The sequence below is a fragment of the Rosa rugosa genome, chromosome 6, assembly GCF_958449725.1.
Source record: "Rosa rugosa chromosome 6, drRosRugo1.1, whole genome shotgun sequence".
NCBI classification, from domain to species: Eukaryota; Viridiplantae; Streptophyta; class Magnoliopsida; order Rosales; family Rosaceae; genus Rosa; species Rosa rugosa.
Window position 1 is genome coordinate 42,252,706 of NC_084825.1, and position 25,471 is coordinate 42,278,176.

Here is a 25,471-nt window from a genome sequence, read left to right on the forward strand (position 1 = left end):
TTCCTGGCCACTCATAAATACATAAAAATTATAGATGATATAGACTAAAATAAAATAAATCAACCTCAATATCAAATTTAACTGTATATAACCATATATCAATGACTCGTACGAGTACCAAAGATGAGAAGCCCTATTCTCTCTCTAAAGGTGTTCTTCCTTGCGCTAATTCTATCGCTGCCTTCATGCAGCGGTGACGATCATAGCTGCTTTGGCCACTCAAATCTAGGATGTCTTCATCCCTCTTCTCTTGCTTTTTCTTGTCAATCTCTCTCACACATAGATCTGCAAGGGTCTGCAACCTGTGGTGGTGATGGTCATGGTGTTTCTGAGATTTAGTTACGGTTGAATCTCAACGGCGGCCTACAACTTCCTCTTCGGTCTTGGTTATGGCCTGAGCTTGGTATTAAACCAAGATTTTTTTAGACAGATGGAGGCGCGCTACTAGTGTGCGAGGGGAAGCCATCGTGGCTGCAGCTATGATGATGATGACGATGGTAAAATCCTGACATCGACGGCGGCGGCTAGATGCTAGGCTGGAAGTCATACGCCGCTGCCAGGTTAGAGCAACTCCACCGGTGTAGTTTTGACCGGGCACCAGCAAGGATTCATGATGTGTTGACCAGGCAAGGGGAAAATCATCCCTCCACTGGCCCAATCTTGCCCAGCCAAGGTTTGGCTTTCCTTGACCGAGGCCAAGAAAAAAGGCAAAGCCTTGACATATTTCCTGACCCAGGCTCGCCGGCTGCCAGCTCGACCCAGAAGAAAACGTGGCTGACGTCAGCCACAGACACGCAGAGAGAGACGAGGAGGAGAGGATGCGTGGAGGACACAGACGAATGAGGAAGCGCCAGCGAGCAGACCGCATCTGCCCCAGTCCCCGAGAGGATGCCGGAAAACTGGAATTCTGGCCGGGTCATGTCGCACGGCTGTGGGAGGCCTTCGATCTCCTTCTGGGCTGCGTGGTGAGGTGAGGCACCACCGTGGGGAGGACGAGCGAGCTGAGGTGAGCCCGTATGGCCCGGGTCCGCGGCCGGAGGACACACGACGACGCCGGAAAACTCGGGTCGGTCGGGACCCGGCGGGTCTGAGGAGATGCGGAGGAGAGAGAAGATAGAGTTTCAGGGGTGAAAGTGAAGAAAAGAGGAAAAATCTGTCCTTATGAAAAAGGGGCAGAAATTTTTGCAATTTATAGAAAATTTTCAAATTTTCAAAAATTCATAACTAATTCACACTAACTCCGATTTTTGCGTTCCACACATACACGAACTCGTATCGACGATCTCTATAACTTTCATGAAGGAAGTTTTTCCAAATTATGTATGTATAAAAAGTCAATTTTCGAGACCCCCCTAAATAACGTTCGTTTCGAAAATAAAATCGATTCGAAAAGCTATAACAATCACAATTATGACATTAATTATCCATAAATCTCCATTATTACCATCTTTTTACATCAAATCTATTTCAATTTTCCAATTTAAAAAAATATATATATATTCAATGAACAGTAAAACTAACTGGTCAAGAAACAGAACGGGTAGAAACCCACGTCCAGTGGCAGTGAACAGTTACTTGACTGGTCAACGTCTTGACTTTTCGACCTTGACATTTCTTGACTACGGGTGGACTTGCTCTTAGGGTGCCCAACAATGGTTGGGTGGCCAAGTCTTTGGGCTGTATTTAGGCCCGAATTAGAATCTATCTGTTGGTTGGATTTATCTTCTCCTAGCCTTAGCCTGATGGGCAGGACAAAAATGTAGTTTTTTTTGTGTGGTGCTATGCCTATATGCTATTTCTTGAATTTTCATAGTTATAGGCTTGTTTTAATAAGTGAGCGTTTAGTTCGAATATAGGTGGTCTATCTCTATATATCACTATAGTTTTCTTAATACAACTTCTTGATCTGTTTAGTTCGAAGGTAGCAGAAAAATGTATAATAGTCATCTTAGCATGCGTTTTATAAACTCAAAAGAGAGAGAGAGAGAGACTCGAATTGGTGATTATATGTATAAGATTTACCTCATAACCTCCCACAAAGTCGTTTATGATTAGAGAGATTTTTTCAATATGCTATGGCTCTCAACCCTAGCCGCCTTAGGCTGAGGCTTCAATGGCGATGTTTATCGTCAATCACTTTCTCAATCTATGCCAACTCTTTACCCGTTGGGGAGAGAGGTGGAAACTATCAAGAAGGCGTCGGCCGCAGACCTCCAAGGACGAGCCTCGTGCGCTTTCCTCCAAGCGGCAACAATGGCTTGCTCCTAGAAGCGGGTAAAGTTTGCTGCAATTGGCGGTATGGTGCTCCTGCATCCGCCGTTTCTGATGAATCGGATCTCCGACTTGCCTCAAGATGGGGGTGGATAGGAGGCTGGCCCTCGGGTTTGAACTTGAGAAGGCCTTGTTCTAGCGTCATCGAGCTCTGGGATCTGAGGAAAATGGTGAGGCCGACTGTTCTTCGCCGAAGCAAACTTGTAGAGGAAGAAGAGTCTGATGACGGTGGTCGGTCTCGGCCGCGTCGGGGGCGTCTCAAGGTGGACAAAAGTCTTGATGATTCTCGGTGTTGGATTAGAGTTTTGCGAGATCTGAATTCGGTCATGGATCCGGGTCGGAGACGAGATGGCCTGCATCTTGTATGTGCGGCAAAGGTGGAGGCCGTGACAGTGATCAGAGCAGGAGTGGGTATGCTCATTCTGGGTTGGGTGCCAAGATCAGTTTCGAGGCCCAACTCGATTGGGCGGCCCAAATCTGCTGTATGGTCCAGGTCATGTTGCAGCCCAATTCTGGGAAGCTTTGGGTGCCCAGATCATTTTGGGTGCTCAAAATAGATTGGGTGTCAAGTTTGTGGATTTTGGCCCAAGTTTGGACCAAACAGGCGGGCTCTAGCTTACTAGGGTTTCGGTTATGGGATCCTGGTGGAGGGTATGGGCTCATAAGGCTTTTCTTTAGCCTTCCTTTTAAGTCTTTTATGTACTATGCTTATTTACTATGCAATCGTTTCGATCATAGTAAAATAGGCCTATTTAGAATAAGTGAGCATTGATGTTCGTTAATGAGTGGTACTAGATATATATACCACGTTTTCTGATTTGCCCTCTATTTTTCAAGGCAGTGGAAAGGTATGTAATGTACTGCTCTAGCTTGAGACTATTATTGAGAAATGTTGAATTTCATTCAAAAAAAAAAGTCGTTTATGATTATAAATTCTCTTGATTCTTATTGACATGTTCTTTTCTCTTAAATAACAAATATATCTGTGTAAGATTTTTTTTCGAAAGGTAATATACGGGTAAGATTGATGATACCTCAGATCCTCAATCATGTGATTGATCTTTTGTCATCAAAAAAAAAAATGTGATTGATCTTTTTCGATAATATTATTAAAAGATTGACTTTAAAAATATGTCATCATACCATTCATACCATAGATCACATGCAAGATATCTTAGAGTTTCCAATTTTCCACCGTGGAATAGTATATCAAGTTGTTCACACCAAGCCCATACAAACAGAATCAATGGCTCTTCCATCGAGAAAAACAAAATCGATGGCTCCACACGCTTTTCATTTGTCACTCGGTACTCCAGTATTCCAAAACATCATTGGTACAAGATTTTTATAGATAATAAGTGCAACTATTCTCAGTTTCTTCATTCTACATTTCTACATTTGCTTCATTTACAAAAGATCAATACACCATAATGCAAAATACAATTTATAAATAATATTTTATCAATAGCTAAATTATTTTGTATTTATTACATCATATGAAACATTTACACTGATATCATGTTTTCATTATCAATCTCAATATTCATGTTTAAACTCTTAATACCTTCATTTTACATTCATTATTAAATTTTATTGTTTGTGATTCTTGACTCATAACTTACACTTTGTTTGGTAATACTTTACCGAGCATTATCACACTATTTGGTAAAAGTCTACCAAATATATTTGGTGGGTATTTGGTAAAAAATTTTGATGATTTTGTCGTTGTAGATTTATTAGATTAAAGACTGAACTCGAAGAGATTATTCGGTAAAGAACTACTAAATATCTTGATAGTCTTACCGAACACATGAGATGATAATATTTTTTTTTTTTGTAAGAAAATGTTTCACTTAAAGTAAATTATAATTTATAAAATTATAATTTATTATTTATAGTCAAACCGCACCAAGAGACCAAGACAATGAGTGCAAATTGCAATGATGTAGGAAACTTCCTTCGATACCCATCAGTGATCAGTCCCCACCCTCCAGGTGAGATCCGGAAAACACGGAGATCAACTTGTACCGAGGACTTCGTTTGTCCCTTCTACCGTTATGTTTGACTTTTCAACCGTAAGAAATGGTCACTGTAAATCAGATCTCATCTCTCTCCTCTAGAGAAAAAGAAAGAACTTCAGGCTTCTTCGAGATGTCTGCGGTCTGCCATGGAGACCCAGATCTGTGATATCTTCATACCGAGAGTTATATTAGTAATGACTAAAATATCAAAAATTATAGAAATATCGATAGTTTGAAAAAATAAAAAATAAAATTTAATATCGAGTAGATATTGATATCGACAAAAATTGTATAATTAACTAAAAAATATACTAAAAAAAAATATAGGAAATATTTGAAAATTAATATCGGTGTTTTAAAAAAATAATTCGAGAATATTTTAATCCTTCAATATTACATACCATAGTGTCATGGGTCTAACTTTGAGATGTGCAAAGAGGACCGCGCGACACTTGCTGGTAGGCAAATCAACCAAATGAGTACCTTGTAAGAAACAATTAAAACCACATGATATTAAAATGGTGCTAGTGGCAAGCAATAACACAATTGTATAAATGTTTGGTAACCTCGATGAATAAATGGATAATAAAAAAAAGATCAATAAACAATCTCACAGCACATAGATAAATCCTTGAATAATTCCTCTTTTATTGATAGTAAGACGTCAAATGAGGCAAAAGTACGTGTGCTTACCCATATTAGTTCCATAGTCCAAAGTATGAGACTAGGAACCTGTGGGGGTGGTCAATAAATTTGACCCTGCAATCAAGGCAATTAAAGAGAAGTAATGACAACAGTAAATGCAACGGTTAATGTAGCTGTAAATGCGACGATAAATGCGACATTCAGTATGACAATCATGGCCGCCAATAAGTGACGGTTATTGCAGGAGTAAATACGGCCTTAATGGTGGCGTGCCGCTCAAGTCACTACGGCTTGCTGTGCAAGTTTACTTGCCGCCCACGCCGAGGTACACCTATAAATAGGCTGCTCGACGTCAAGGTAATGCATCGAATTCCAATTCACTCTACTCCACTACTAAGAAACATACTGACTTAGGCATCGGAGAGTTTTCTGCAGGTACCCCCCCTCCTCGAGCCAACAGTCAAACTTTGAGTCAACGCTCGAGGGAAGCTTCTCGATTGTTCCCGGTCAGCTCCCGCGCCAGTCCGCATTCATTGGTGAGTCAAACTCCTCTACGGAATTTTTCGACACCAACAAGTGGCGCCGTCTGTGGGAAACACTTTTCCCTAAAAAGTGATGGCGGGAGTTGCCCCTGACCGGATTCCATTTCTGTCACTAAGGACTGGTAGTGACGAAATTCCTCCCCACCAGCCGCCATATGGGTCCGTCCCGAGCCCCATTGGCGACCTGAACTTGCCTCCAGCTGATGAGACGCAGAGGCTGAGGCAGGAACTCGAGAAATTTCGGAAGGAAAAGCAGGACCTCGAGGCCCGTCGTCGACGAAAACTGGAAAGGTTCCTACAACTCGACAGTGATTCGTCGGACGACGACGCCATCGGCAATCTCCATCAAGCTAACAATGTGGTAGCAAACGCAGGCGCCAGCGGCGTTATCGGGGGAATCTCTGGCGGACCCCTTGTCGAAGGGATGGGAGGCACGTCAAATGGGGGACAGAACGGCGGAGCCGGACTAGGCCAATCCAAGAGGGCGCGTAACGAATCGTGGCGCGAGAAGATGGAAAAAATGATTGATGCATGCAGGCGCACCGGCCCAAGAGAGTTAGCGGCGGAAATCGCAAGGGACGTCGGTAAATCTCCATTTACCGACGACATTCTAAATACGGCAAAGCCCCGCCGATTTACCACGCCGGTATTCCACAAATACGACGGAACGACCGATCCGGTGGACCATATCAAAGGATACAAACAACATATGTCCATCGAGACAACCGACGAGAAATTAATGTGCAAGATTTTCCCTTCCAGTCTCACGGGGCCGGCGTCGACATGGTTTCAGGATCTCAAGCCGCATTCCATACCGGATTTCGACTCATTGAGCCGCGCTTTCATTTCACAATACTTCTGCAATCGCAAGCAAAAGAAAGATATGGCGACTCTGTTCAGTACCAAGCAGAAGCCGGGAGAAAAGGTAGGGAAATTTTTTGAAAGGTTTACAGCTGAAATGCGCCATGTTAATTGTGATCCCCAATTCGCCGCGATCGCCTTCCGAGAAGGATTGCTTTTGGGGACGCCATTATGCGAAAGTTTGCTGCGTGATCCGCCAAGGGACATGGACGACATCATTACAAGGGTTCAGGGGGAGATCATAATTGAAAAGGCCAAAGAAGCACGTGAAGCCCAACTCACTACCGTTGTCACCTCGAGAGAAGTTGAATGGAATAACACAAAGAATGACATTCAGAGTGATAAAGGAGGGAAGCCTCAAGATTATCCCCTTGAAGAATGGTTTACGATTCACCCCGTGACCATATACAAAAGACACGGTCATGAAGGAATATTTGAAAAGCCGCCCCCCCAACCGGAGGCTAATGACGAGGTTGAAAGAAGTCGATATTGCCCGCTCCACGAGACAAGGGGGCACGGAATATATAAGTGTCAGGGAGTGCGACCAGCAATCGTTACAGCAATGAAGGCTGGTAAACTCCTTCAGTATAAAATAAATTAAGGCAATCACAGGGTTCATGGAAAAGTCCACGCGCCGAAATTCATCTCAAGTAATGGAGAAGGTACGATAATATGGTGACTTCGTTTTGATCTAAAGATGGCACAACTCGTAAAACTCAGGTAAGAAAAATAAAAGAGTTTAAGTGATTTTTGCGCGTGTTGATATCTCATTCGAGAGACTATTGAAATTATGTATTTTGTATTTCTTACGTGAATAATATCACTGGGACTGGTTCCTCGAGTAGGACAGTCCTATTAATATGTATGACTGGTTCCTCGAGTAGGACAGTTGCATTCAATTTGTAGAAACTGGTTCCTCGAGTAGGACAGTTGATTTGATTCGTAGGAGCTGGTTCCTCGAGCAGGACAGTTGCCTAAATGGTTCGGAACTGGTTCCTCGAGTAGGACAGTTGATTTGATTCGCATGAGCTGGTTCCTCGAGCAGGACAGTTGCCTTAATGGTTCGAAACTGGTTCCTCGAGTAGGTCAGTTGTTTTGATTCGTAGGAGCTGGTTCCTCGAGCAGGACAGTTGCCTAAATTGTTCGGAACTGGTTCCTCGAGTAGGACAGTTACGTTTGATTCATAGGAGCTGGTTCCTCGAGTAGGACAGTTGCCTTAATGGTTCGACACTGGTTCCTCGAGTAGGACAGTAACAGTTGATTTATAGGAGCTGGTTCCTTGAGTAGGACAGTTACCTTAATGCTTCGGGTAGGATGACGTGCCTCACCCTCGCTGCAGGCGGGGGTGGGATGAAGGACCACACCCTCGCTGCAGGCGGGGGTGGGATGGCGTGCCTCGCCCCTCGCCGAGGGCGGGGGTGGGATGATGGACCACACCCTCGCTGCAGGCGGGGGTGGGATGGCGTGCCTCGCCCCTCGCCGAGGGCGGGGGTGGGATGATGGACCACACCCTCGCTGCAGGCGGGGGTGGGATGGCGTGCCTCGCCCCTCGCCGAGGGTGGGGGTGGGATGATGGACCACACCCTCGCTGCAGGCGGGGGTGGGATGGCGTGCCTCGCCCCTCGCCGAGGGTGGGGGTGGGATGATGGACCACACCCTCGCTACAGGCGAGGGTGGGATGGCGTGCCTCGCCCCTCGCCGAGGGCGGGGGTGGGATGATGGACCACACCCTCACTGCAGGCGGGGGTGGGATGGCGTGACGAATTTTAATCATGCAGGATATAAGGTGTGTAACCATTGCGTGGCGGATAGACTCGCCATCACGGTTTGGTTTCCCTTCTTCTATTGTTTTGGACAGCTCCTTGCCTCGAATATTTTACTCTTGTTTTGTTTTTCTTTCTGAGCGTTTACAAGCACGGCCAAGAAAAACAAGGGGGCATATAGGAGAATGGGAGAATGGAATGCGTGTCCAAGCCATAACGGCATTTGCGGCCGTCGTCGTCGTCACCTGGGCATCATCACCTAGAGTGATGCTGAGGAGCTTACACCGACGACGTGGCACCCTCGTCGAGGTACCTTTGCTGATTGCCGACGACGTGGCACCCTCGTCGAGCCACCCTCGTCGAGGTACCCTTGCCGATTGCCGACGACGTGGCACCCTCGTCGAGGTACCTTTGCTGATTGCCGACGACGTGGCACCCTCGTCGAGGTACCTTTGCTGATTGCCGACGACGTGGCACCCTCGTCGAGCCACCCTCGTCGAGGTACCCTTGCCGATTGCCGACGACGTGGCACCCTCGTCGAGGTACCTTTGCTGATTGCCGACGACGTGGCACCCTCGTCGAGCCACCCTCGTCGAGGTACCCTTGCCGATTGCCGACGACGTGGCACCCTCGTCGAGGTACCCTTGCTGATTGCCGACGACGTGGCACCCTCGTCGAGGTACCTTTGCTGATTGCCGACGACCTGGCACCCTCGTCGAGCCACCCTCGTCGAGGTACCCTTGCCGATTGCCGACGACGTGGCACCCTCGTCGAGCCCTTGCTGATTGCCGACGACGTGGCACCCTCGTCGAGGTACCTTTGCTGATTGCCGACGACGTGGCACCCTCGTCGAGCCACCCTCGTCGAGGTACCCTTGCCGATTTCCGATGACGTGGCACCCTCGTCGAGGCACCCTTGTCTGCCTTGTCGAAATAAAACTCCAACCTCGAGGCGCCAACATCGAGGCGCTTATGCCCATGACGTGGCATCCTCGTCGAGGCACCCTTGGCTGCCTTGTCGAAATAAAACTCCAACATCGAGGCGCTTACGCCGACATCGAGGCGCTTACGCCGACATCGAGGCGCTTACGCCGATGACGTGGCACCCTCGTCGAAATCTGATTGCCGATGACGTGGCACCTTTGTCAAAATGGATGCCTACGCCGACGACGTGGCACCCTCGTCAAAATGGACGCTGACGTCGTGGCACCCTCGTCGAAATAGACGTTGATCTCGAAATGGACGTCGGCGTCGAGGCGCCCTTGTCGAGAGGGACGCCGACGACAAAACGCCGACATCGAGGCGCCCTCGTCGAAATGGACGACGACGTCGAGGCACCCTTGTCAAAGCCGACGTCGAGGCGCCCTCGTCGAAATAGGACGCCGACGTCGAGGCACCCTTGTCGAAGTTGACGTCGAGGCGCCCTCGTCGAAATGGACGCCGACATCGAGGCGCCCTCGTCGAAATGGACGACGACGTCGAGGCACCCTTGTCGAAGCCGACGTCGAGGCGCCCTCGTCGAAATAGGACGCCGACGTCGAGGAACCCTTGTCGAAGTTGACGTCGAGGCGCCCTCGTCAAAATGGACGCCGACGTCGAGGCACCCTCGTCGAAATGGACACCGACGTCGAAGCACCCTTGTCGAAGTGGACACCTACGCCGACGTCGAGACGCCCTTGCCTTCATTAAAATAGACACCTACGCCTATGTCAAGGTTGACGCCAAGGGTCGACGACGAGACGCCAACATCGAGGTCGACACTAAGGTTATTGTGAAACACGCCACCGACGTCGAGGTTGGGGTCGACGTTGAGGTTAGCGCCGACGTTGAGGTCGACGCCAAGGATATGGAAAAAGACGTCACCGACGTCGAGGTTGACATCGACGTCGAGGTTAGCACCGAGGTTATTGCGAAAGAAGTCATCGACATCGAGGTTGGCGCTGACGTCGAGGTTGATACCGAGGCCGAGGTTAGCACCGAGGTTATTGCGAAAGAAGTCATCGACGTCGAGGTTGGCGCCGACGTCGAGGTTGACACTGAGATTATTGAGAAAAACGTCACCGACGTCGAGGTTGGCGCCGACGTCAAGGTTGATACCGACGTGGAGGTTAGCGCCGAGGTTATTGAGAGCGACATCATAGACGTCGAGGCTGGCATAGTAGTTATTGAGAAGGATGTCACTGACGTCGAGGTTGGTGTCGAGATTATTGAGGAAAAATCACCACCGTCGAGGTTGACGCCGTAGACATTAAAGAAGACGTCATCGACGCCTACGCCGATGTCGACGTCATGGTCATTGTGAAGGAGACGTCATGACGTCGAGGCCGACGTCGCAGAATGTTAGGTGACTAAGAAAGGAAAAGAGGAAGAGTTTCGCAGTAGGGTACCTCAGGCTCGGAGTCTAGTTTGAGCTGCGCTGGGGGCACGGCTTAGGAACAAGGTAGCTGGGCACCGAGCGCAGGTGAGACTAGAAACTAGGCTTCGGCGTTGTGGGCGAGGCACCGTAGACGCCACAAGCAGACGAGTCCGCGACGCGAAGACCCGATACTAGAATGGCTGCAAGACAAAGGCAGATTTGAGTCCTGATTTGGGCACGTCGGCATCGGCGTCGTCGACGAGATGAGATGCCGACTCTAAACAAGGAACGAGGATCTTCTTATACGGGCATCTACATTTTCAACACGAGGAAGGCCTAGATGAAATTCAAAGAGGGGTGCCCAAAGAGAAGTATAAAGATGTGGAGCCCATAGAGAAATTTGAGCTTTGGAAATTTTCTCTTGGGATGAATTCCCAAGGAGAAAATTTGGGGGCATTGTGGGGGTGGTCAATAAATTTGACCCTGCAATCAAGGCAATTAAAGAGAAGTAATGACAACAGTAAATGCAACAGTTAATGTAGCTGTAAATGCGACGATAAATGCGACATTCAGTATGACAATCATGGCCGCCAATAAGTGACGGTTATTGCAGGAGTAAATACGGCCTTAATGGTGGCGTGCCGCTCAAGTCACTACGGCTTGCTGTGCAAGTTTACTTGCCGCCCACGCCGAGGTACACCTATAAATAGGCTGCTCGACGTCAAGGTAATGCATCGAATTCCAATTCACTCTACTCCACTACTAAGAAACATACTAACTTAGGCATCGGAGAGTTTTCTGCAGGTACCCCCCCTCCTCGAGCCAACAGTCAAACTTTGAGTCAACGCTCGAGGGAAGCTTCTCGATTGTTCCCGGTCAGCTCCCGCGCCAGTCCGCATTCATTGGTGAGTCAAACTCCTCCACTGAATTTTTCGACACCAACAGAACCCCTTCTTAAAGAGCATAACTTGCTTAAATGGCCAAGCCAGTGGAAAACATCTATTTTCCCGAGGAGACTAAGGGGGGTGTATTGTATATGGAATTAGTGGAACTTTTAAAGAAAGCTATGGAATTTAAAAATCTGGGTGTATTCAATATAGACTTTTAATAGTCCATGAAAGTCTTGAGGTATTCAATTAGGATTTTTAAAGACTTCATGAATTCCACCAAAATCTAGGGGTATTCAATCAGGACTTTTAAAAATGAATAAAAGTACAGAGGTATTCAAAATATCATTCATACTTATGGAATTAGAAAATCATGGATAATCATGGACTTTGTAGTGTTAACTATACATATCAAACTCCAATAATTTTCCAGCCTCCAGACCAAAGATTTCAAAAAGTCTATCAAAGTTTCCTCTTCAAAAAAAAAAAAAAGTCTATCAAAGTTCTTCTCTCTACGCATGAAGAAGTTTGTCCTTCATCATCTCTCTTTCTTAATTTTTTGTCTTTTCTCTAATCTTTTATGATATTAACCTTTTTTGATACCCAACAAGTTCATTATAGTTGTTGAATGTGATTTTTGTTTTTTTTTTCAATTGTGATACTTCGAAACCTAATAGCAATAAAAATGATTTATGAAATCCTAAAACTCAAATATTATGGTCTAACCCTAAGACCTTGAACCATACTAAATTTTATCTTATTAATTAATTATTCTCATTAATTTGAATTTATATTATAGTTCAAAAAAAGGTTGAACAATTTGTTTGGACCCAAAATGAACATTTTGACCTGACAAGGCACGTCTTGGAGAAAGTGAGCCAATATCAGTGGCTCAAGCTATATATTGTCGACAAGCTCGAAATATATATTTAGAGGCTAAATAAAGCCTACTATGGAAGTATGACAAGTCAACTTTAGCATATTTTCCTACTTCGGCTAGGAAAAACCGAGCTAGACAAGGAATGAGGGGTGGCAGACTAACCAAATGAAATCGAAATGTGCTGAAACTTTCTAGATCCATTCTAGACAGCCCAAGGATCATTTCTTATGAAGAGTGCAAGAGCTTTTTTTGAGTGGAAGGTCTTCAAACAATCAGCCCAATTTTCTACAGAAGCAAAACTGGAAAACTGGACCTGTAAGAGGTCCAGCAGCATTTCCGGCCCAACCACATGGAAGAAAGCTCTGAAATTTGGTCAGCATGATCTAGATTCATAGGGGAACATTTTTTATGAAGACATCATGGCCAGAATCTGAATTTCTGATGGAGATATACATGGAGGAATAAAGGAGCCGAAAGTGCTTTCTTATCTCCCAAATTCATCATTCCTATTAGTGCTCCACCTCCATCTCCACCTCCCTTATCTCCCAAATTCATCATTCCTATTAGTGCTCCACCTACACCTCCACCTCCCTTATCTCCAATTAGTGCTCCACTTTCATTTGTTTAATGCCAAAGTAGTTGGCATGGTAGCCTATAAATAGAGGTTACATTGAAACACAATTCACACATTCACATTCAACAACAACATATCTAAGATGATCTAAGTTCTCTCTAGAGCAAACCTCTCTAAGAGCAACTCCTCTCCTTCTCTTTCTCTTAGCGGTGATCACACTCCTAGTCCAAGTCTTCTCAGAAGCCGACTTTCAGTGCCACCAAACCCTCTGTCAACGTGCTTCGGTCCTAGTCTCCTCGGGAGCCGACGGTAGTGCCGCGACCACAACGGTTACAGAACCAGCCAAGCAAGGGTAACGCCCTAGCAACTCAGCCAAGCTAAAGTCACGCTTTAGCAAGATCTCAACATTTCCCGGTGATGTCGCTCTGCTCGATCTACAACATTGAGTATCGATTGTGTTAACAAGAAGAAACTTCAGCAAAGTCCTCACCACGAGGCACAAAGAATCCCACGACGAGGTTGGTGCTCTCCTCGTCTACAATCGCTTGATAGAAGTCAGGTCAAGGGACACCCCCGACGACCGCACCCAAACGGTGCTGGCACGCCCGCGCAGAAAAGAGACTGTTGACCAGCTGCAGCAAAATTGGAGCCAAACATTTTGGCACGCCCAGTGGGACAACATCAGAGTCTTTTCTCTTGAAGCACATTCAACCACCGGGCTTCAAAACAAACATTTTGGCACGCCCAGTGGGACAAGGTTAGAATTTTTTTTTTTTCGTCATCATTGAGATGCCAGGGGAAAATCTTTACCAAAAGAAATTCATAAAGTGAATTAATGGACAATGTTGCCACCATTGGCGATACCGCCATTAATGATGAGTTTATGCCTATTCCCATCCCAGAGGGGGCAAGCATTGATGAACAGCTCGCGATCATCATGGCCAACATCGAGAGGAATAAAGAAAAGCAAGCCAGGGACATGGCCATTTTGATCGAAAAAACAAAGCAGAGGTTTCGCGATTGGGACCTAGAAATTGAGCAGAACGCTCGAGAAGAGGTCATTTATGAGGCTGATTTGCCTATAGGTGGCAATCAACCTAATGGCCTCACTGGTGAATCACAGCCTAACATAGAGGCTACTTATGGAGAACATCATCAACAAGATTGTTCTTCAGACAATAAAATTGTCTCTGAACAAATATCTGATGTCTCCACTGATCAAGCCAAATATGTGGCTACTGATCAGATGCATGGGGGGCAAGATATGACCCATGATCATCCCTTTGATCAAGAGAAGTTGGCGACAGTTGGCGACAAAGCCGATCTTGGGACACCGTCATCTTCCAAATTACAATTAGAGATCATGTCTCGTCAACCAACAAAGATACTTGGGGGGCAAGAATACCCCTCTCACGAGCCAAATTCCTCCAAATTCTTCAACGAGAAGTATCTTTGTTCTTTTTCTACAAGCTCTCATAGGAGGGATTTTTACCCTACAAATTTTGATACATCGGAGCTTGGAGTGAAGCATAGATGGCCTCCCCCGTGGCCTTCTGGAGGTTAGCCAAATATAGTGCTGCTAACTTCTTTCTTTGTTTTTAAATTTCCTGTCAATTTTTAGTTTTCATTTTTATTTTCGTCATTTGTGAATCATAACGGAATAGGTGAAGTCTCTTTTGTTAATATTGGCCTAAACTCCTTATTGGTGCCTAGTTCAGGTCCCTTAAGGTTAAGGGCGGCTTTTATTAACACTTGTTGAACTGTCTTCATACTTATGACCTTTCTCATCTTAGTAAGTATAGCCTATGTGAAATGGTGTCTAGAAAGGGGACAACGTTCATGACAGGTTCTTGAATCCAGAAGTGCGTGCAAATGGGCCTAAACCACTATGTGGGAGTAGCTCATGCCAAAATGGATTCTGCCTCTCTTGTTCGCCCTCCCCCACCTGGCCATTTCAGTAAGGTTGCCCAAAGGATTTGAAAGAAAATTTGTGTCTAGACGACTATACTTGGGCCGCATGTCTAAACCTTGATTCACAATGTCTTATTAAAAAAAAAAAAAAAAAAAATACAAAAATACAAAAAGAGTTTCAAATTTGTGCGTCGCGGAGGATGCAAAAAATTGTGTTCTTGCCTAATAGTGGCTGGAACTTGCTAATATACTTAAGAGGCCATTGGTATTGGTCTGGGCACATATACAAGAGGCATTTAATATGCCTAGTATGGTATTAGCAGTGGAGGAGGTCAAATCAATATTTTTGCCAATAATTGTGGTGAAAGCTGGGTTGCGAATTGTTGGCAGCGAAGTGGTTTTAATTACATGGCCTCGCAAAAGATGGTTCGCGAAGGAAGACTGGCGATTAATATATGTATGCTCACTATGTATAATTAAGAGGGAGAGAGGCTACTGTTCAAGTAATTTTAGTCAAGCCAATACAAGTGGCTTTGGAGCAACGACATTATAAGAGGAGTGTTGATTCAAGACCTCTTCAGTCAAGACGAAGACCTTTGACTTCGAGGTCTGGGGGGCAATGTTTGGACCCAAAATGAACATTTTGACCTGACAAGGCACGTCTTGGAGAAATTGAGCCAATATCAGTGGCTCAAGCTATATATTGTCGACAAGCTCGAAATATATATTTAGAGGCTAAATAAAGCCTACTATGGAAGTATGACAAGTCAACTTTAGCATATTTTCCTACTTCGGCTAGGAAAACCGAGCTAGACAAGGAAGGAGGGGTGGCAGACTAACCAAATGAAATCGAAATGTGCTGAAACTTTCCAGATCCATTCTAGACAGCCCAAGGATCATTTCTTATGAAGAGTGCAAGAGCTTTTTTTGAGTGGAAGGCCTTCAAACAATCAGCCCAATTTTCTACAGAAGCAAAACTGGAAAACTGGACCTGTAAGAGGTCCAGCAGCATTTCCGGCCCAACCACATGGAAGAAAGCTCTGAAATTTGGTCAGCATGATCTAGATTCATAGGGGAACATTTTTTATGAAGACATCATGGCCAGAATCTGAATTTCTGATGGAGATATACATGGAGGAATAAAGGAGCCGAAAGTGCTTTCTTATCTCCCAAATTCATCATTCCTATTAGTGCTCCACCTCCATCTCCACCTCCCTTATCTCCCAAATTCATCATTCCTATTAGTGCTCCACCTACACCTCCACCTCCCTTATCTCCAATTAGTGCTCCACTTTCATTTGTTTAATGCCAAAGTAGTTGGCATGGTAGCCTATAAATAGAGGTTACATTGAAACACAATTCACACATTCACATTCAACAACAACATATCTAAGATGATCTAAGTTCTCTCTAGAGCAAACCTCTCTAAGCGCAACTCCTCTCCTTCTCTTTCTCTTAGCGGTGATCACACTCCTAGTCCTAGTCTTCTCAGAAGCCGACTTTCAGTGCCACCAAACCCTCTGTCAACGTGCTTCGGTCCTAGTCTCCTCGGGAGCCGACGGTAGTGCCGCGACCACAACGGTTACAGAACCAGCCAAGCAAGGGTAACGCCCTAGCAACTCAGCCAAGCTAAAGTCACGCTTTAGCAAGATCTCAACATTTCCCGGTGATGTCGCTCTGCTCGATCTACAACATTGAGTATCGATTGTGTTAACAAGAAGAAACTTCAGCAAAGTCCTCACCACGAGGCACAAAGAATCCCACGACGAGGTTGGTGCTCTCCTCGTCTACAATCGCTTGATAGAAGTCAGGTCAAGGGACACCCCCGACGACTGCACCCAAACGGTGCTGGCACGCCCGCGCAGAAAAGAGACTGTTGACCAGCTGCAGCAAAATTGGAGCCAAACACAATTGAATTTCAATTGATTGATTATAGGTCAAGGGACACCCCCGACGACCGCACCCAAACGGTGCTGGCACGCCCGCGCAGAAAAGAGACTGTTGACCAGCTGCAGCAAAATTGGAGCCAAACACAATTGAATTTCAATTGATTGATTATAGATCAAGACATTGACCAATATTGCTACAATATATGTTAATCCAAGAAAAAAAAATTGATGGGAATAATTAACCATAAACATCAAGTGATCTATATTGTATATTTATGTTGTTGGGAGATTATGAATGAGAACAAACTCGCTAGACAGACTAACAATTATTTATTTGAGTAAATTTCTATTAGAAGATACTGAAGCATTGAAGAGACAACAAGTTATTATTTTGTTTTGTGTTTGGGCTGCATTTGTTTTATTTTTTTTTGTTTTTTTATATTTTGTACATTCTGGGAAATCTGTAGAAGTCATTCATAATAAAGTATATAGATTTTCATAAATCAATAAAAGTCTGTTGCTAAAATCAATGGTTTTAAGAAATCCATAACAGTCTATCAACTTTTTAAAGAATCTGTGGACTTTTCAAAAAGTCTGTCATTTAAAAAAAGTCTGCACAAATCCAAATACAATACACCCCCCTAAATAATAAATTAAATAAAATAAAATATATAAATTATAAATTACTAAAACACCCCTAGTACACAAGTAACCAACCAAAGACTTAACTAATGACTTTGGATAAAGTTTCTTGCAGCATTACAAGTGCAGCCCCCTAACACGTAGCATGGAGCTATGTATCCAAATCTCATATTGAAAGCGAATTAACATTAAATTATGCAAATCATTTGAATAAAAAAGGTATATTTAATATCAGTTACAAGAAATCTTTCACTAGTTGATTATTTTGAGGTGAAAATACGGTGTCGAATGCCATTTTTTGTCCCATCCGTTGGGACTCGCCACCCTTTTTTTGGCAGCAAAGCCATGCTTCCTTTATCTTTTACTCTCCAAGTCTCCATCCGCATTTCCTAAAGCTTCTCTTGCTCAAAGCAGAGTTAATGAAATAACCAAAATCTAAAATTTCATTTGATTGCCCAAAAAAAAAAAAGATTACATTTCATTTGGATTGACCATATGGGCAGACTGACCGAGTACTTATTTTCGTTGCAGAGATTGTTGGAGAAATTTTCAAAATATAAATTTTATTAAAGAAATGAAAATGTGCCATTTATGTTTGCACATTTTGGATTTGTCTGAGTGAAATAGCATGACTAAAGTTAAATGATACAAGTGAAAAGGTACCTTACCATTTGAAGGGGTACATATACTTCTATATAAATGATTCATTCTCTACAGAATGAGACAATCCAAAATAGTCCTAACAAGATCCTAAGAAGATCTAAGTCTCCAATATTCACCATTTTCTTGTTTTCTCAAATATAAAAGTACTCCTAGAAACTAATAGTGCACAATTAGTTTCAAGTAATTTTGAGCCATCTTGTAAACCTTCTTTTGCGAGTTTATGGTGGTTTTCGTGAGTGCAAAACGAAGTTCAACAACAAAATTATGTTGGGTTTTATTGTATCCTAAAGACATATTTGATTATTCCACTTTCCATACTTCATAGTTGGGCAAATAATGTCTTAAGGAAAGCCTTGCTACAACGTGCCTTAGAAGCACAAACTCTCTAGATTGTACTCAATCTAAGAACACAAAACATAATAAAGATTAACATAAGCATAACATTAAGATGAGCAAAATATAAATCATGCATACCAACTTGAATTAGTCAAGATAGATCTTCTCCTCTATCTAATCCTGTATGCAAACTTTTATGGGGCAAAGTTTATGAATAGCATGGTAATTGATAGAGCAGGATCACTTTTATAAGCATCAAGGACTAGGTACCTCCCAGTAAAAGGATTCTTAGTCCTAATTGATGTAGGCGTTTGTCAAACTATTTCATGTATATTTAAGATTACTCTATAATCAAGTAATCAACAATATATTCCATATTCAGTACTGATTATACATAAAGATAAAGAGGTCATAGACCTGAATTACGTATTCTGCAAATAAGGTAGCCAACTTGTTGTGGTCCATAGTGAATAAGTCCATATTAATTCGGACAGGTTGAAGCAAAAGCAAGGGTTGAGAATTAACTTTTAATTCTGGCCGTTAGATCAACAAAAAATGACGTGGCAATCCAAGATCATTCCTCAACTCTATTCTGGATTTATCCCATTGGTTTGAAGCTTGTCCATTTTTTTTTTTCACAGTTCGTCAGCTAAACTCCGTCTCTGTTAGTTCAGCGCTTGGTCAATGCAAATTTTGTATGTCGGAGACCAAAATCACCTAATCAGTAGCCAGAAATTCGGTCCAAGTTAGTAGTGCTCTATATATCTGCCCCACATTTCTTCTTTCTTCAAGCTTAGACTCATCAACAGCACCAATCATTTTCCGGTTTATTTTGGTTCACATATAATTCCTGCAAAATGGCGATTAATCCGGCGGAGTTTGTTGGAGGGGCTGGTCTAGGATCAGCGTTTAGTTTACTGACCAGTGGCGTTCAGGAGCTGATAAGCAAGGCTGCCATGTTTGAGCCTCTCTTAGAAAGAATACAATCCATGCTAATCGCCTTGGATTCAGTACTGGTCCCAGATACTGAAGAGGAGCGGGAAGGTTTAGAAGATGTGAGAAAGATGGGAGAAAAGCTTGTCCGGGATTGCAAAGAAGTTAGTGAGTGGAACCCGTTCGCGAAGTACTCCTCCGCCGTCAAGCTTTTGGAATGGAATGATTCTCTTAAACACCAATTATGGATACACAAATTAAAGAAAGAAAAGAAGACTGCGTCTACGGTTGAGAAGATCGCGTCAACGGCTGAGAAGACCGCGTCTACGGTTGAGAAGACTGCTACATCGGTAGATAGTCTGCTGGTTTCAGTAAAGAATTTTGAGAATCATGTGATACTGAATAAAGCCGCAACAAGTTCAAGTATTACAGCTCTTCGACCTCCAGGGCTTCCACAACATATAGTTGGATTGGATACTCCTTTGATGGAATTGAAGGAAATACTTCTTAAGGATCATGGACTCTCGATGCTTGTGCTGACTGCTCCAGGAGGATGTGGGAAAACTACTCTGGCCGCAATGTTTTGTGAAGACAAAGAAGTAAAAGGTACGGTTCATGTAGATTTAATGATTTATAGATCCAGATGATCAATTTTTGTTTTTTATTTTTTGTTTTTTTGCCAAGTTCAAGATGATCAACAATCAATATCTCTTTAAAATTTAAATTTTTTTTAACTTAATCTTACTCAAACGGGTACATAGTACTACATGATAAAAGTATCATTCTCTTAGTTGAGTTTGAGTATTATTTGAGTAAGATTTAAAAAAAAAAAAATACTAATAATAATAATAATTGAGCTGGATTTTAGTATATCATAATTTCGTATATAATATTGTACCAACCGATCTGCACTTTTTGTAATTTCCTTAGTAGCCTCTTGACACCTGCCCGCATGTGTCAATTAACATTTTCTTATATATATATATATATATATATATATATATATATATATATATATATATATATATATTGTAAACGTAAGGTTTAGAACTAATTAAGAGAAAAAAAATAATAATAGAGAAAATAGGAAATGTTTTCATTACAACAGGTAATTATCAGTTTAATATCTGATACGTGAATTAATGATTTACACGATATTAAAAAAAAAAAAAAAAAAAAGATTTGTCATTCACTCATTCTCTTTATTTATGTATTTATTATTTTTTTTTATATAGTTTACTATTTTGTCCATATTTATTAAATTTTTATTTTTAAATATATTGTTAACCAAAAGGCTTATTTGTGGTTCAAAAATGTAACCAGTTTAAAGGAGAATTTGTTTTCTTCGAAAAAAAAAAAAACAAGAAGGAGAATTTGCTTAATTAATATAGATGTTGCAAGCTTTTTATTTTATTTTTATTTGTATTCAAAAGATAATACGGTTCAAGTATGAAAGGAATCATATATAGGATTCAAATTTGGCCCGGACACAGGACCAACGCCACTATGTGCAAAGTTTGATTTTACCGATTTGAGAAGTATTTTACCGAGTTTGAGTGTGTTAATTTGAGTAAGATTTTTCTAAATTCACATTTGACCAATATTCTTTTCTCTTTCTTTGGATCAACGGGAACATTGGACAATAAATATACTTTGATAAAAAAACTTAAAAAACAATTAAATTGTCTAAGGACATCAAATTTATATGTTTGATCCAAATTCTAGTGACTTGTCTAAGTTGGAATAGGGTTAGATATTTTCAGAGATGTCTTATTCATTGTATGATTCAGTTTTCATGTAAGACTCATATTCTCTTATTGTAATCCTCTATATAAAGAGGCTCCTATGAATGAAAGCACAACTCATTCTCTCTCAATTTCAGTTTTCCTAAAACATAAATAACCTATATCAAAAATCTTAAACACTTATCAACGAGTTGATTTTTTATTTTTTTTGCTTCTACAATTATGTACAATTACCTTTATGATCAAGTTATTATATGATAACTTCTTTTTTATTATTTTGCTAGATAAATTCAGCAATATCTTCTTCATCACTGTTTCCCAAAAGGGAAATTTGGACCTTATTGTGCAACGCTTATGCGAATACAAGGGCCGGGATCATACTATCCTGAATGAAACACATTCAATTCAGTTGCTGCAAACAATTTTGGAGGAAGAACATAGTCCTTTTCTCTTAGTGCTAGATGATGTTTGGCCTGGATCAGATTCCTTTCTTGACACATTAAATCAATTCAAAACATCAAATTTCAAGATTTTAGTGACATCGAGATCTAAATTTCTGAGATTTGGTCATTCGACTCATTCATATCATTTACCAATGTTGGGTGAAAAGAATTCAATGGATCTTTTTCGTCATACAGCATCCTTAGGAGATCGGAGCTCTCCTATTCCAGAAAATATCGTAAACAAGGTGAGGTTTCCTAGTTGTGTTTAATATAGGGTTTAGGAAACCTATATAAGAGTGTGTGTGTGTGTGTACACGCTAATATATCGACTGCTTCCGAGCAATTTATCTGGCTAAGTTTTTTATTAAACTACAAACTAGTTTTCTGCTCATAAGCTCTGCATGCGTAAAGTTTTTACTAATATATATATTCATTATTATTGAGAAAAAAAATGGATATTACTAATGTATATGTATGCGATGCTTATATATCATACACAAAGCATCCTCTTTCCACAAATCCTTATGCACGAGCTCTCCTATTTGAACTTCTTGTTTGATGCTAAACGAAGAATTGTATTGGGTGCAGATAGTAGAGCATTGTAAAGGATTTCCACTTGCAATTACAGTGGTTGGCAGATCACTTGCTGGACAACCCACAGAGATCTGGGAAAACAGAGAAATTGAATGGTCGAAAGGTTCTTTAATTCTTGATTCGGACACTAAATTGTTTGTTTGTCTCCAAAGCAGTTTAGATGCCTTGGATAAAGAACTCAAGGAATGTTTTCTAGACCTAGGTTCATTTCCTGAAGACAAACAAATCCCAGTTGCTGCGCTCATGGACATGTGGGCGGAGTCATTTAATCTAGAAAGAGATGCTCAGTGCATTGCAAAACTCCAGGATCTCAACAATCGGAGTCTAGCTAATCTTGTAGATACAAGGTATGCTGTATGAGCTTCTATGTCTCACTTGCATGATATTTTCACTCTATAGTAGCTAGCACAACATGCTACCATAATATGATGTTTGCTGAAGAAGTCACTTTTTTAAAAACATAGTTCAATTTGATCATAACCAGGAAGAAGAAGATGGAGGGGGAGGGGTACTACAATGAGCACTTTGTTACCCAACATGATTTGCTGAGAGAGCTGAGTATCTACCACTCGAGACTAGATGATGCAGAGGACAGTAAAAGACTAATAATAGAGATGTGCGGAAACAATCTTCCCAACTGGTGGAAGGAACAAAAGTATCAACCTATCAAGGCTCGTTTGTTATCCATCTCAACTGGTACTCCCATCTTGATCTCTATGTCTCCATCTGTTTATTAGTTACGTTCACATATTAAGACTTGATCGAATAGTACTATAATTCACATGTAATTTCTCGCTATACTCACATCAAATTGCATGTTGTTTGTAGATGAGAAGTTCACAACATGGCCGGACATTCAACTACCAGATGCAGAGGTTCTAGTCTTGAACTTTCAGACCAAGAAATATGCATTACCCCAGTCTGTGAAAAAAATGAAAAAACTGAAGGTATTAATAGTCACAAATGATGGTTTTTCACGTGCTGAATTAAGTAATTTTCAGCTACTCGGTTCGTTGTCAAATCTAAAGAGAATCAGACTCGAGCGCATATCAAGTATTCCTTTCATAACCATGAATCCCACAAAACTGAGCAGTCTAAGGAAGATTTCCTTACGCAATTGTAACATTCGTCACTGTTTCGGCAATGGTTCCATCAAAATGTTAGATGCATTTCCAAATCTGCAGGAAATGAACATTGAAAATGACATCGGAGAATTGCCTGCCGAGATCTGTGATCTGGTTCATCTAAAGAAGCTCTGTATCACCAACTGTCTTTGGTTATCTATCTTGCCTGAAAGGATCGGGGGTTTGGAAAAGTTGGAAGAATTGAGGCTGAGACATTGTACAGACTTGAAAGAGCTCCCAGACTCATTGAGGAACCTCAAAATGTTAAACTTTCTTGACCTATCTGGTAGCTTCAGCATCAAGGAGTTGCCCAAAGACATTGATGAAATGAGCAGTCTAACAAAGCTTGACATAAGATGTTGCGGAAGATTCGAAGAGCTTCCCCCATCAATTCTGAATCTTGAGCAGCTTGAGGAAGTGATATGTGATGAGGAGACAAAACAATTATGTGGACGCTTCTACCCAGATCACAAAAATGTTCGCATCGTGGTCACCAAATGAAATATCAACTTCAATTGTCTCTCTACGAGTGTGATTTTTCTAATTAAATTGGTGTTTTGCGTGTTCTAATTTATAGTCCTACAGCTGTTCCTCACGTTATGTCTACGTTTTGATGTTTGAAAGGGTCTGCTAGCTAGCTTCTTTTGAATAAGGTAATGGGGAAGTGTTTGTAGCTTTGTATCTTCATGCTTTTATTATTGTAATCGAATGCAAGTTTTGTTGTTCGCAAGTGTGTTGAGTGTTTAAAAGACACGAGAAAAGCAAATGGCATTGAAGAAAAATAAGATTATGATAGTGAGAAAAATGTTATTACAATTGTAACATCAACATGGATGCCCTGCTTCTTGCAACCAAGTCCCTACACCTAAATTCCTTCCATGCCAAAATCCGTATGGTGCTTATAAGCCTTTTTAAACATCCCTACTATGCCACATTGTTCTTGCTTTGAGATCCAACTCTCACATTGCTCAAAATCAAGATCCATCGATTGGATATCTTCATGTACGGAATTGAGGCTGAGGACTTGTATAGAGTTGTTTGATTTGCCAGACTGAATGAAGAACCTCAAGAAGTTGAACTTTCTTGACCTGTCTGGTGGCTACAGCATTGAGGAGTTGTCAAAGCTAGACATTGGTGATTTTAGCAGTTTAACAAATCCCGACATTAGATGTTGCCGAAGATTCAAAGAGCTTCCCCCATCAATGTTGGATCTTAAGCAATTTGAGGAAATGATATGTGGTGACTCATTGAATGCAAAGAAGATGAATGCTTGATTGTATTTTTAAAAAAAAAAAAATGCAAAGAGGGCTAGTTGCTATATGAATAGCAAAGTTGGTGCAATAGAGTTTGAAAGGTAAGAAACAAACCTATAAGCATAGTTGGAGGTGGCAGCAATCTTTGAAGACGGAGGAGACATGCATTAATAAGCATGCAAGCATTGAATCATGAAATAAGGAAAAAAACTTGACTTTGCTTCCAATTGCACGTTACGTGCATGAATTGCATGGTATGTGCATGAAGCCAATTGCTAGTGGTGGAAGATATATGATATTTTTAATATTTCTTACCATTGATACAAGGGTTTTTTACTTCAACAGTGTCTGAACTCTTCGAGGACTTTTGAAATGATACCTGAACTTTCAAAGTGATCAAGGTGATACCTGGACTCAAGTTTTCTTATCAACGTAGTACCTGCGTCAAAATTCCGTCACGGAACCGTCAAATATGAGCACGTGACTTCCATGTGACTGAAATTTGAAGGATAAAATTGTCATTTGACTCTAACTTATTATTAGAAAATAAAATAAAAGGGAAATTAGACTCTCTCTCTCTCTCTCTCTTTTCGGAAAAAAAAAAATCCAAATGCAGACTCTCCTCCTCCTCCTCCACTACACGAAGAAAACGACCCGAATCCTCAACCTCTCAGCCCCACCTTCTCCATCACCGCCACCACCCAAACCCTAGATGACTACTCCTCCTCCGGCTACACCACCATATCCCCGGAATCAACCTGAACCCTATGATTGGATATTATCTCCGGCGAGCTTGCTCATCCTTTTGGTATCGAACTCCTGAAAGAACCGGCCACAATCAGCCTCAATGGCTCATCATTCTAACCGCAACCTCCGCCCTCCTCCTCCTCCTTGCTCTCCTCACCCTAACCATAACCCACGCCAAGTACTCCTCCTTCGCCAGCCCTGACTTCCCCTACGACCACTGCCGATTCCCTAATCCGAATTCCGAATTTTGATTCCCTGTTCCACCGCCGATTCTTCTCAGCCTTGACTTCATCAATTTGTTCACCTAATTCCTATTTCTGGAGAAGCTCAAAGCCGGAAGAATCGTCCTGATTCAGTTTTTTTAAAATTTGAAATCTAAAATCGGGGATTTT

The 25,471-nt window shown here is 42.2% G+C and overlaps 1 protein-coding gene across 1 annotated transcript; it reads left to right on the plus strand.

Moving 5' to 3' along the window:
- The first annotated feature begins 19,075 nt into the window (after window positions 1-19,075).
- Window positions 19,076-23,615, plus strand: LOC133713804 (probable disease resistance protein At5g66900). The gene is made up of 6 exons (XM_062139834.1): window positions 19,076-19,779; window positions 21,203-21,261; window positions 21,328-21,606; window positions 21,950-22,302; window positions 22,440-22,651; window positions 22,784-23,615. Exons 1-6 carry the CDS (start codon window positions 19,098-19,100, stop codon window positions 23,578-23,580), a joined length of 2,382 nt encoding a protein of 793 aa, XP_061995818.1. The 5' UTR covers window positions 19,076-19,097; the 3' UTR covers window positions 23,581-23,615.
- Window positions 23,616-25,471: the final 1,856 nt, after the last annotated feature.